The sequence below is a fragment of the Phoxinus phoxinus genome (assembly GCF_949152265.1).
Source record: "Phoxinus phoxinus genome assembly, chromosome: 14".
NCBI classification, from domain to species: Eukaryota; Metazoa; Chordata; class Actinopteri; order Cypriniformes; family Leuciscidae; genus Phoxinus; species Phoxinus phoxinus.
Genome location: NC_136889.1, coordinates 34,983,765 through 34,996,525, shown reverse-complemented (window position 1 = coordinate 34,996,525; position 12,761 = coordinate 34,983,765). Strand labels below are relative to the sequence as shown.

The 12,761-nt window shown below is 35.2% G+C and overlaps 1 protein-coding gene and 3 pseudogenes across 5 annotated transcripts in view; all 4 read right to left on the bottom strand.

Annotated features, from left to right (window-relative positions):
• Positions 1-1,069: 1,069 nt before the first annotated feature.
• On the bottom strand, positions 1,070-1,690 carry LOC307010438 (annotated as a pseudogene). The gene has a single exon. The product of its transcript is annotated as an uncharacterized misc_RNA (transcript).
• A 1,783-nt stretch (positions 1,691-3,473) lies between these two features.
• Positions 3,474-4,074, bottom strand: LOC307010875 (annotated as a pseudogene). The gene has a single exon. The product of its transcript is annotated as an uncharacterized misc_RNA (transcript).
• Positions 4,075-8,115: 4,041 nt separating this feature from the next.
• On the bottom strand, positions 8,116-8,920 carry LOC307010260 (annotated as a pseudogene). The gene has a single exon. The product of its transcript is annotated as an uncharacterized misc_RNA (transcript).
• A 359-nt stretch (positions 8,921-9,279) lies between these two features.
• LOC307010256 (inactive phospholipase D5) overlaps positions 9,280-12,761 on the bottom strand; it is a 32,137-nt gene continuing 28,655 nt past the window's right edge. For both annotated transcript variants that reach the window (XM_079634781.1, XM_079634782.1), the window contains 3 exons: positions 11,323-11,491; positions 10,607-10,697; positions 9,280-10,153 (listed from right to left, as the gene is read on the bottom strand). In XM_079634781.1, the coding sequence (XP_079490907.1) occupies positions 9,945-10,153; positions 10,607-10,697; positions 11,323-11,491 (469 nt within the window). In that variant the 3' untranslated portion in view covers positions 9,280-9,944. The remainder of the gene's footprint in view (positions 10,154-10,606; positions 10,698-11,322; positions 11,492-12,761) is intronic.

Here is a 12,761-nt window from a genome sequence, read left to right as displayed (position 1 = left end):
GGAATCATAGATCCATATGAAGCACCACAAGTTCTTTTTTACAGGCATTAAATGTGTAGAAAAACTTCCTGACATTGAGTTCGGTGACATTTACAGTTACCTTATTCACTTCCCATCACGCAAACTTTACACCGGAGCTTCATTAAAAGCATAGCAGGCTATCGGTATCACGAGTCCGGATGGGTCAGCAACTAACGTTATTTGATTTGGACACCAGCGGGGAAGGATTTTTCAATCATCACCGCAAGGTTGGTCAATGTATTTTAATCACCAAATTATAGTAACGTTACCTGTAATAATTTTTAAACTGAGTTTACAAGGAAAAACACAAAATAAAATCACCTGTTTATTGCCACCAACCACTTGTTTCTCCGTTTTATTTCTTTTGGGATACGGTACAAAGATATTCCTTTTGTATGATCACGTATCTGATCGCATCCAACTGCACAGCATCGCTCGGGCATGATAGGAATTCTTCGCGACGAGCTGTAGTATCACTAGCGGTTTAGCATTTTCTATTCCGTCAAGATGGCTGCTCCAAAATGACGTGACGTCACGCGGGACAGTGTGTGTATAGTGTGTGTATAGTGTATAGTGTGTGTATAGTATGTGTATAGTGTGTGTATAGTGTGTGTATAGTATGTGTATAGTATGTGTATAGTGTGTGTATAGTGTGTGTATAGTGTGTGTATAGTATGTGTATAGTATGTGTATAGTGTGTGTATAGTGTGTGTATAGTATGTGTATAGTATGTGTATAGTGTGTGTATAGTATGTGTATGTGTATAGTATGTGTATAGTGTGTGTATAGTATGTGTATAGTATGTGTATAATATGTGTATAGTATAGTGTGTGTATAATATGTGTATGTGTATAGTATGTGTATAGTGTGTGTATAGTGTGTGTATAGTATGTGTATAGTGTGTGTATAGTGTGTGTATAGTATGTGTATAGTATGTGTATAGTGTGTGTATAGTGTGTGTATAGTATGTGTATAGTGTGTGTATAGTGTGTGTATAGTATGTGTATAGTGTGTGTATAGTGTGTGTATAGTATGTGTATAGTATGTGTATAGTGTGTGTATAGTGTGTGTATAGTGTGTGTATAGTGTGTGTGTATAGTATGTGTATAGTGTGTGTATAGTGTGTGTATAGTGTGTGTATAGTATGTGTATAGTATGTGTATAGTGTGTGTATAGTGTGTGTATAGTATGTGTATAGTATGTGTATAGTGTGTGTATAGTGTGTGTATAGTGTGTGTATAGTGTGTGTGTATAGTATGTGTATAGTGTGTGTATAGTGTGTGTATAGTGTGTGTATAGTATGTGTATAGTATGTGTATAGTATGTGTATAGTGTGTGTATAGTATGTGTGTAGTGTGTGTGTGTGTGTATAGTATAGTATGTGTATAGTGTGTGTATAGTATGTGTATAGTATGTGTATAGTGTGTGTATAGTGTGTGTATAGTATGTGTGTAGTGTATAGTATGTGTATGTGTATAGTATGTGTATAGTATAGTGTGTGTATAATATGTGTATAGTGTGTGTATAGTATGTGTATAGTGTGAGTATAGTATAGTGTGTGTATAGTATGTGTATAGTGTGTGTATAGTATGTGTATAGTATGTGTATAGTGTGTGTATAGTGTGTGTATAGTATGTGTATAGTATGTGTATAGTGTGTGTATAGTATGTGTATGTGTATAGTATGTGTATAGTGTGTGTATAGTATGTGTATAGTATGTGTATAATATGTGTATAGTATAGTGTGTGTATAATATGTGTATGTGTATAGTATGTGTATAGTGTGTGTATAGTGTGTGTATAGTATGTGTATAGTGTGTGTATAGTATGTGTATAGTATGTGTATAGTATGTGTATAGTATGTGTATAGTGTGTGTATAGTATGTGTGTAGTGTGTGTGTGTGTGTGTGTGTGTGTGTGTGTGTGTATAGTATAGTATGTGTATAGTGTGTGTATAGTATGTGTATAGTATGTGTATAGTGTGTGTATAGTGTGTGTATAGTATGTGTGTAGTGTATAGTATGTGTATGTGTATAGTATGTGTATAGTATAGTGTGTGTATAATATGTGTATAGTGTGTGTATAGTATGTGTATAGTATAGTGTGTGTATAGTATGTGTATAGTGTGTGTATAGTATGTGTATAGTATGTGTATAGTGTGTGTGTATAGTGTGTGTATAGTATGTGTATAGTATGTGTATAGTGTGTGTATAGTGTGTGTATAGTATGTGTATAGTATGTGTATAGTGTGTGTATAGTATGTGTATTTGTATAGTATGTGTATAGTGTGTGTATAGTATGTGTATAGTATGTGTATAATATGTGTATAGTATAGTGTGTGTATAATATGTGTATGTGTATAGTATGTGTATAGTGTGTGTATAGTGTGTGTATAGTAGGTGTATAGTGTGTGTATAGTATAGTATATGTGTATAGTATGTGTATAGTGTGTGTGTATAGTATGTGTATAGTATGTGTATAGTGTGTGTATAGTATGTGTATGTGTATAGTATGTGTATGTGTATAGTATGTGTATAGTGTGTGTATAGTATGTGTATAGTGTGTGTGTATAGTATGTGTATGTGTATAGTATGTGTATAGTATGTGTATAGTATGTGTATAGTGTGTGTAAAGTATGTGTATAGTATGTGTATAGTGTGTGTATAGTATGTGTATAGTGTGTGTATAGTATGTGTATAGTGTGTGTAAAGTATGTGTATAGTGTGTGTATAGTGTGTGTATAGTGTGTGTATAGTATGTGTATAGTGTGTGTAAAGTATGTGTATAGTGTGTGTATAGTATGTGTATAGTATGTGTATAGTGTGTGTATAGTATGTGTATAGTGTGTGTATAGTATGTGTATAGTGTGTGTGTATAGTATGTGTATAGTATGTGTATAGTGTGTGTGTATAGTATGTGTATAGTATGTGTATAGTATGTGTATAGTGTGTGTATAGTATGTGTATAGTATGTGTATAGTATGTGTATAGTATGTGTATAGTGTGTGTATAGTATGTGTGTAGTGTGTGTGTGTGTGTGTGTGTGTGTGTGTGTGTATAGTATAGTATGTGTATAGTGTGTGTATAGTATGTGTATAGTATGTGTATAGTGTGTGTATAGTGTGTGTATAGTATGTGTGTAGTGTATAGTATGTGTATGTGTATAGTATGTGTATAGTATAGTGTGTGTATAATATGTGTATAGTGTGTGTATAGTATGTGTATAGTATAGTGTGTGTATAGTATGTGTATAGTGTGTGTATAGTATGTGTATAGTATGTGTATAGTGTGTGTGTATAGTGTGTGTATAGTATGTGTATAGTATGTGTATAGTGTGTGTATAGTGTGTGTATAGTATGTGTATAGTATGTGTATAGTGTGTGTATAGTATGTGTATTTGTATAGTATGTGTATAGTGTGTGTATAGTATGTGTATAGTATGTGTATAATATGTGTATAGTATAGTGTGTGTATAATATGTGTATGTGTATAGTATGTGTATAGTGTGTGTATAGTAGGTGTATAGTGTGTGTATAGTATAGTATATGTGTATAGTATGTGTATAGTGTGTGTGTATAGTATGTGTATAGTATGTGTATAGTGTGTGTATAGTATGTGTATGTGTATAGTATGTGTATGTGTATAGTATGTGTATAGTGTGTGTATAGTATGTGTATAGTGTGTGTGTATAGTATGTGTATGTGTATAGTATGTGTATAGTATGTGTATAGTATGTGTATAGTGTGTGTAAAGTATGTGTATAGTATGTGTATAGTGTGTGTATAGTATGTGTATAGTGTGTGTATAGTATGTGTATAGTGTGTGTAAAGTATGTGTATAGTGTGTGTATAGTGTGTGTATAGTATGTGTATAGTGTGTGTATAGTATGTGTATAGTATGTGTATAGTGTGTGTAAAGTATGTGTATAGTGTGTGTATAGTATGTGTATAGTATGTGTATAGTGTGTGTATAGTATGTGTATAGTGTGTGTATAGTATGTGTATAGTGTGTGTGTATAGTATGTGTATAGTATGTGTATAGTGTGTGTGTATAGTATGTGTATAGTATGTGTATAGTATGTGTATAGTGTGTGTATAGTATGTGTATGTGTATAGTATGTGTATGTGTATAGTATGTGTATAGTGTGTGTGTGTATAGTATGTGTATAATGTGTGTGTATAGTATGTGTATGTGTATAGTATGTGTATAGTATGTGTATGTGTATAGTATGTGTATGTGTATAGTGTGTTTAAAGTATGTGTATAGTATGTGTATAGTGGGTCTCATTCATGAAACACGAGCAGAACGAATTCTTGTGTAAATCGTGTGTAAAGTGGTTCTGGCGTAAATTTTCGGATTCATTAAAATGTTCGTATTTTCCAAATGTTAGTTGGTACGAAGGAAATCTACACCTGCTCCCAACCACGTGTAAATAGTGCGTTTAACTTCCGAACGTTTTGCTCATTAATAAGGCTGCATTTTAATTCACCTTAATCGGGGACATATTTACACAGCATTTTGAAAAAATAGCTATTATATTAATTACATATGTTTTTTTCTTTTTACTTTTATTATAAGAGCCAGTAATAGCATCTGCAAACGGAACACTTTAATCACATAATTAATTGCTCAATACGGCTCGGCTATATTTTTTCGAGGTGAACTAATTCGTTTTTTGCAGTCGTGCTTCATGTCGAACCATTTTCTCTTCACTTCTGGGACTGTTCGATTAACAGATGAAACTCCAGTAACTGCATCTGTAATATCTGCCAAGCTTGCTTTTTTTAGGACCTGATACGCCACTATGTACGCTTGAAATAACAGGCGCTGTAGGCTTTTAGTGCATGCGCGCGTCGGGGTGTAACGTTATTGCGCTCAGAAAAGCGCCCGTTAGAACAGCACATCAGCAGCGAATGACATGTTTAACCGGCAAGGCTTTAAAGCACATGCAAATAATTAATTTTTATAAACTACAGTGTCCCGTTCCTCTGCATTTCATGTGAATATACGTCGCGCTGTACAGTATATGTTGAGACGGAGGCGCCAGAACTGCAAACTGATAGAATGCACGATCCTACGATATTTATTCAAAAGCAGATCGTGGAGACATTTTAATCATAATATTTGACATAATATTTGACGGTGCCCAGGGCCCCTTAGATGTCCTGGGCCCCTGGGCAATTGCCCAATGGTTAATCCGGCCCTGTTATGTGGCGTTTTGAATGAACTTCTGATAATAAAATATTATCTGATAATGAGAAATTTTTATTTTTCATTCGCTTTTAAGAAGACATGTTGAAATCCTTCGTTTGGTGTCATAGTATGATGCCCATATATAGTTGTCAGTCGGATTTAATGGGCGGGATTTATGGTAATTGAGAATGAGCGTGAACGCGCGTCCCATTTACGACAGATTGGAATTCATAACACACACACACACGTTTCACTATCACATCTGACGTTTACGAAGTATTTGTGAATCAGGAGAAGAATTTTCGGGAAGGTCTCTTTACGCGCAGATCACTCACATATTTACTCGTATATTTACGAATGTTTCATGAATGAGGCCCAGTGTGTGTATAGTGTGTGTGTATAGTGTGTGTATAGTATGTGTATAGTATGTGTATAGTATGTGTATAATATGTGTATAGTGTGTGTATAGTGTGTGTATAGTGTGTGTATAGTGTGTGTAAAGTATGTGTATAGTATGTGTATAGTGTGTGTAAAGTATGTGTATAGTATGTGTATAGTGTGTGTATAGTATGTGTATAGTGTGTGTATAGTATGTGTATAGTGTGTGTAAAGTATGTGTATAGTATGTGTATGTGTATAGTATGTGTATAGTGTGTGTGTATAGTATGTGTATAGTGTGTGTGTATAGTATGTGTATGTGTATAGTATGTGTATAGTATGTGTATAGTATGTGTATAGTGTGTGTATAGTATGTGTATAGTGTGTGTAAAGTATGTGTATAGTGTGTGTATAGTGTGTGTATAGTATGTGTATAGTGTGTGTATAGTATGTGTATAGTATGTGTATAGTATGTGTATAGTGTGTGTATAGTATGTGTATAGTATGTGTATAGTATGTGTATAGTGTGTGTATAGTGTGTGTATAGTATGTGTATGTGTATAGTATGTGTATGTGTATAGTATGTGTATAGTGTGTGTGTATAGTATGTGTATAGTGTGTGTGTATAGTATGTGTATGTGTATAGTATGTGTATAGTATGTGTATAGTGTGTGTATAGTATGTGTATAGTATGTGTATAGTGTGTGTAAAGTATGTGTATAGTGTGTGTATAGTATGTGTATAGTGTGTGTATAGTATGTGTATAGTATGTGTATAGTGTGTGTAAAGTATGTGTATAGTGTGTGTATAGTATGTGTATAGTATGTGTATAGTGTGTGTATAGTATGTGTATAGTGTGTGTATAGTATGTGTATAGTGTGTGTATAGTATGTGTATAGTGTGTGTATAGTATGTGTATAGTATGTGTATAGTATGTGTATAGTATGTGTATAGTATGTGTATAGTGTGTGTATAGTATGTGTATAGTATGTGTATAGTATGTGTATAGTGTGTGTAAAGTATGTGTATAGTATGTGTATAGTGTGTGTATAGTATGTGTATAGTGTGTGTATAGTATGTGTATAGTGTGTGTAAAGTATGTGTATAGTGTGTGTATAGTGTGTGTATAGTATGTGTATAGTGTGTGTATAGTATGTGTATAGTATGTGTATAGTGTGTGTAAAGTATGTGTATAGTGTGTGTATAGTATGTGTATAGTATGTGTATAGTATGTGTATAGTGTGTGTATAGTATGTGTATAGTGTGTGTGTATAGTATGTGTATAGTATGTGTATAGTGTGTGTGTATAGTATGTGTATAGTATGTGTATAGTATGTGTATAGTGTGTGTATAGTATGTGTATGTGTATAGTATGTGTATGTGTATAGTATGTGTATAGTGTGTGTGTGTATAGTATGTGTATAATGTGTGTGTATAGTATGTGTATGTGTATAGTATGTGTATAGTATGTGTATGTGTATAGTATGTGTATGTGTATAGTGTGTTTAAAGTATGTGTATAGTATGTGTATAGTGTGTGTATAGTGTGTGTGTATAGTGTGTGTATAGTATGTGTATAGTATGTGTATAGTATGTGTATAATATGTGTATAGTGTGTGTATAGTGTGTGTATAGTGTGTGTATAGTGTGTGTAAAGTATGTGTATAGTATGTGTATAGTGTGTGTAAAGTATGTGTATAGTATGTGTATAGTGTGTGTATAGTATGTGTATAGTGTGTGTATAGTATGTGTATAGTATGTGTATAGTGTGTGTAAAGTATGTGTATAGTATGTGTATGTGTATAGTATGTGTATAGTGTGTGTGTATAGTATGTGTATAGTGTGTGTGTATAGTATGTGTATGTGTATAGTATGTGTATAGTATGTGTATAGTATGTGTATAGTGTGTGTATAGTATGTGTATAGTGTGTGTAAAGTATGTGTATAGTGTGTGTATAGTGTGTGTATAGTATGTGTATAGTGTGTGTATAGTATGTGTATAGTATGTGTATAGTATGTGTATAGTGTGTGTATAGTATGTGTATAGTATGTGTATAGTATGTGTATAGTGTGTGTATAGTGTGTGTATAGTATGTGTATGTGTATAGTATGTGTATGTGTATAGTATGTGTATAGTGTGTGTGTATAGTATGTGTATAGTGTGTGTGTATAGTATGTGTATGTGTATAGTATGTGTATAGTATGTGTATAGTGTGTGTATAGTATGTGTATAGTATGTGTATAGTGTGTGTAAAGTATGTGTATAGTGTGTGTATAGTATGTGTATAGTGTGTGTATAGTATGTGTATAGTATGTGTATAGTGTGTGTAAAGTATGTGTATAGTGTGTGTATAGTATGTGTATAGTATGTGTATAGTGTGTGTATAGTATGTGTATAGTGTGTGTATAGTATGTGTATAGTGTGTGTATAGTATGTGTATAGTGTGTGTATAGTATGTGTATAGTATGTGTATAGTATGTGTATAGTATGTGTATAGTATGTGTATAGTGTGTGTATAGTATGTGTATAGTATGTGTATAGTATGTGTATAGTGTGTGTATAGTATGTGTATGTGTATAGTATGTGTATGTGTATAGGATGTGTATAGTGTGTGTGTATAGTATGTGTATAGTGTGTGTGTATAGTATGTGTATGTGTATAGTATGTGTATAGTATGTGTATAGTGTGTGTAAAGTATGTGTATAGTATGTGTATAGTGTGTGTATAGTGTGTGTATAGTATGTGTATAGTATGTGTATAATATGTGTATAGTATGTGTATAGTGTGTGTATAGTGTGTGTATAGTGTGTGTAAAGTATGTGTATAGTATGTGTATAGTGTGTGTAAAGTATGTGTATAGTATGTGTATAGTGTGTGTGTATAGTATGTGTATAGTATGTGTATAGTGTGTGTAAAGTATGTGTATAGTGTGTGTATAGTATGTGTATAGTATGTGTATAGTGTGTGTATAGTGTGTGTATAGTATGTGTATAGTGTGTGTATAGTATGTGTATAGTATGTGTATAGTATGTGTATAGTGTGTGTATAGTATGTGTATAGTATGTGTATAGTGTGTGTATAGTATGTGTATAGTATGTGTATAGTATGTGTATAGTATGTGTATGTGTATAGTATGTGTATGTGTATAGTATGTGTATAGTGTGTGTGTATAGTATGTGTATAGTGTGTGTGTATAGTATGTGTATGTGTATAGTATGTGTATAGTATGTGTATAGTATGTGTATAGTGTGTGTATAGTGTGTGTATAGTGTGTGTATAGTATGTGTTTAGTGTGTGTAAAGTATGTGTATAGTATGTATATAGTGTGTGTATAGTGTGTGTATAGTGTGTGTATAGTATGTGTATAGTATGTGTATAGTATGTGTATAATATGTATATAGTATGTGTATAGTGTGTGTATAGTGTGTGTATAGTGTGTGTATAGTGTGTGTGTGTGTGTGTATAGTGTGTGTATAGTATGTGTATAGTGTGTGTATAGTGTGTGTATAGTGTGTGTATAGTGTGTGTGTGTGTGTGTGTGTGTGTGTGTGTGTGTATAGTGTGTGTATAGTGTGTGTATAGTGTGTCTAAAGATCAAGGAAAACTTTCTCAATTCATGACCCCTTTAAAACAGTTGTGAAGCATCTAATGTGCATCAGACATAGCTGTAAATATCATAACACATTTATAACTTGAATATATTTATTTATATATTTATATAACTCGTGAATTAAAAATGCATTTTTAATAATTCAAATAATATTTCCTTTTATTAATTCTAACACAAAATATAAAAAAAATACATGTTCACTGAAGGACACAGTCATGATGTTTTTAAAATACAAAGTACAAATAAATCAACTGCTAATTTACCAGCATATAATTCAACATGCATTAAATCAACATGCTTGTGAAAATTAGAATAAAGCACTTTAAATGTATCTTACATACTTGAATCCGCTCAAAAACCAAGATGAGATATGAAAATCTGTAGAAAGATCTTGTAAACCTGCATTTAAAAATGTAATAATGTCAAATACAGTGCTTGATAATGCATAGTAGATTTGTATGCTACAAAGTGAGTCAGATTGATAAAACATCGTTTAATAGTTAAAGGTAGAAACAGTTTTTGGATTAAAAGTCTCAGTGCAACATTACGCAGAGACACACGTCTGAAAGCAAAGGCCCTGTTTCCTTTGCACGCTGGAGAAACTGGGCAAACGGTATAGCAAAATACATATCACACAAAACATGATCGGATAGCATGAAATGCTGTGCTTTGTTGAATGCTGTTTGAACTCAAAGTGCAAAAGAAACCGCCGATCTGCATTGTAAGGTTGATGTTGCGTGTTTGTCAGGCGCTGGTGTTGTCTTTGACTGTGTGTGTGCTGCACACTGGGATCTGGTGTGGATCCAGAGTTTTTGTGTAGTGTGAATGCCAGTCTCGCTCAAACACAGCCTTCACCCGCTCCACCACAGTGATGTTCTCGGAGAGACGCTGCCGGATCACCACACCGACACCAGCGCTGAAGGCAAGCTCATTCCCCAGCCAGTTCAGATTGCCTGAGGACACAGAAGCATGCTTGAGGAGCAGAACCTTAAACACCTTTACCCCGTTCTCAGGTCAAATCGTGTTTTTTTGGTGATAATGTTTGTGGGTCATGATAATGCCAAATGTCTGATGTAACCAGTAAAGGTGGCTGACAGCATTTTAAATATATCTAGTCAGAGACAGAGCACAAGCAGATTAGTCTAAAATAATTCTGTATTTTCATCTTCAGAATCATGAATATTGTTATTCTGGTGTCTCTATTGGGTTTCCAGCACCAAGTCCAACACTATTCATTTACGCACACACTGATAATAATAAATTGAGTATTGTAATCAACGGTTCACCATATGTCTTGGAGTATCGCAATAATATGGTATGGTGAGTTCAGTATCGAGATATGTGTCATGCGACATGAGGGGATCGCTACACCGCTAGCATTAAGTGTCATCATCAGCTGTCCTCACCGAGATACACAGAGCTGTCCGTCACCATGAACCTGCTGCGGCTGATCCTGGAGAGACGTCCATCGCTCCGCTCGCGGGGGACGAAGAACTTCTGCAAGAGCAGCAGGACAGTACTGGACACACGGGCGAGGTCTCGCACACTTGTTTTACATACTTCCACACATGCCAGCATGACAAACCTTAGTGTGTTTAATAGCTGCCAAATCAACACTAAATAGAGAAATCATTGAACAAAATCCAGAAATCTTTAGATCACTGAACATCTCTTTAACCATAGCTAAAATTTCGTAAATCTTTTTTGTGTTTATTTAAAATGAGACAAATGTGATATTATTGTAATCTTATATCTGTTATTTAACAGTTGATATGGTTGTTTAATGCTGATCTAACAGCAGAAGACACTCGCCCAGTTAAAAAGTAAAGACAAAACCACATAATTGTACTAGATTGTACTAATCACATGTGTGAAATTACTGAGGGAAAAAATAAATACTCTGAACCCTAAGTAGGTTTACACAAACTGAGAAAGTCTAAAAGTGTTGTTGTGCGCCGCTCATGTGTTTTCAGTTTCTTTGGTTCATGAATGAATTGTTTGCTTTAAGGACAGTCACCTGTCGCCACCTACTGGCATAATAATACTTTGATAATAAACTACACTGACAGCCTTTGCCATGTGAATGTGCTGATCTGTGATGAACACACACACACACACTGACCGCCTCCAGTGAGCATCTGAGCGACTCCACACACAGCGCTCTCAGAGACCATAGGAAGTTGCGCGTCAGTGGCTCGGTCTCGTCCCCGCAGCTGATCAGCACTCGCACATCCAGCTTTCCCTTCAGGATCAGGGCTTCCCGGAGCATGCTGTCGATCAGCGACCAGTACCTGAGGAACACGGTAACACGAACACAACGGGTATAAATGAAGCTCGATCCCATTAGAACTGCTGGTAGAAGCCATCACTTGTTATATTGCAGGTGAATGGGACTTCACTCAGTACAAAATGATCCTGGAACAACATTCCAATCGACCAATCAGATTTGAGAGGCTAGTTTACAGTGTAGATCTAGTTTAGTCTTACAGCCAGGGTGATTCACTATCATTGCCCACTGAGTTTAGGGATAAGTTACGGTTAGGGATAGGGATAGGGATAAGTTACGGTTAGGGATAGGGATAGGGATAAGTTACGGTTAGGGATAGGGACAGGGATAGGGATAAGTTACGGATAGGGATAGGGATAAGTTACGGATAGGGATAGGGATAGGGATAAGTTACGGTTAGGGATAGGGACAGGGATAGGGATAAGTTACGGTTAGGGATAGGGACAAGTTACGGGTAGGGATAGGGATAGAGATAAGTTACGGTTAGGGATAGGGATAGGGATAAGTTACGGTTAGGGATAGGGATAAGTTACGGTTAGGGATAGGGATAGGGATAAGTTACGGTTAGGGATAGGGATAGAGATAAGTTACGGTTAGGGATAGGGATAAGTTACGGTTAGGGATAGGGATAGATATAAGTTACGGTTAGGGATAGGGATAGGGATAAGTTACGGATAGGGATAGGGATAAGTTACGGTTAGCGATAGGGATAAGTTACGGTTACGGATAGGGATAAGTTACTGTTAGGGATAGGGATAGGGATAGGGATAAGTTACTGTTAGGGATAGGGATAGGGATATGGATAAGTTACGGTTAGGGATAGGGATAGGGATAAGTTACGGTTAGGGATAGGGATAAGTTATGGTTAGGGTTAGGGATAGGGATAAGTTACGGTTACGGATAGGGATAAGTTAGGAATAGGGATAGGGATAAGTTACGGTTAGGGATAGGGATAAGTTACGGTTAGGGATAGAGATAGGGATAAGTTACGGTTAGGGATAGAGATAGGGATAAGTTATGGTTACGGATAGGGATAAGTTACTGTTAGGGATAGGGATAGGGATAAGTTACGGATAGGGATAGGGATAAGTTACGGTTAAGGATAGGGATAGGGATAAGTTACGTTAGGGATAGGGATAGGGATAGGGACAAGTTACGGTTAAGGATTGGGATAGGGATAAGTTACGGTTAGAGATAGGGATAAGTTACGGATAGGGATAGGGATAAGTTACGGTTAGGGATAGGGATAGGGATAGTGATAAGTTACGGTTAGG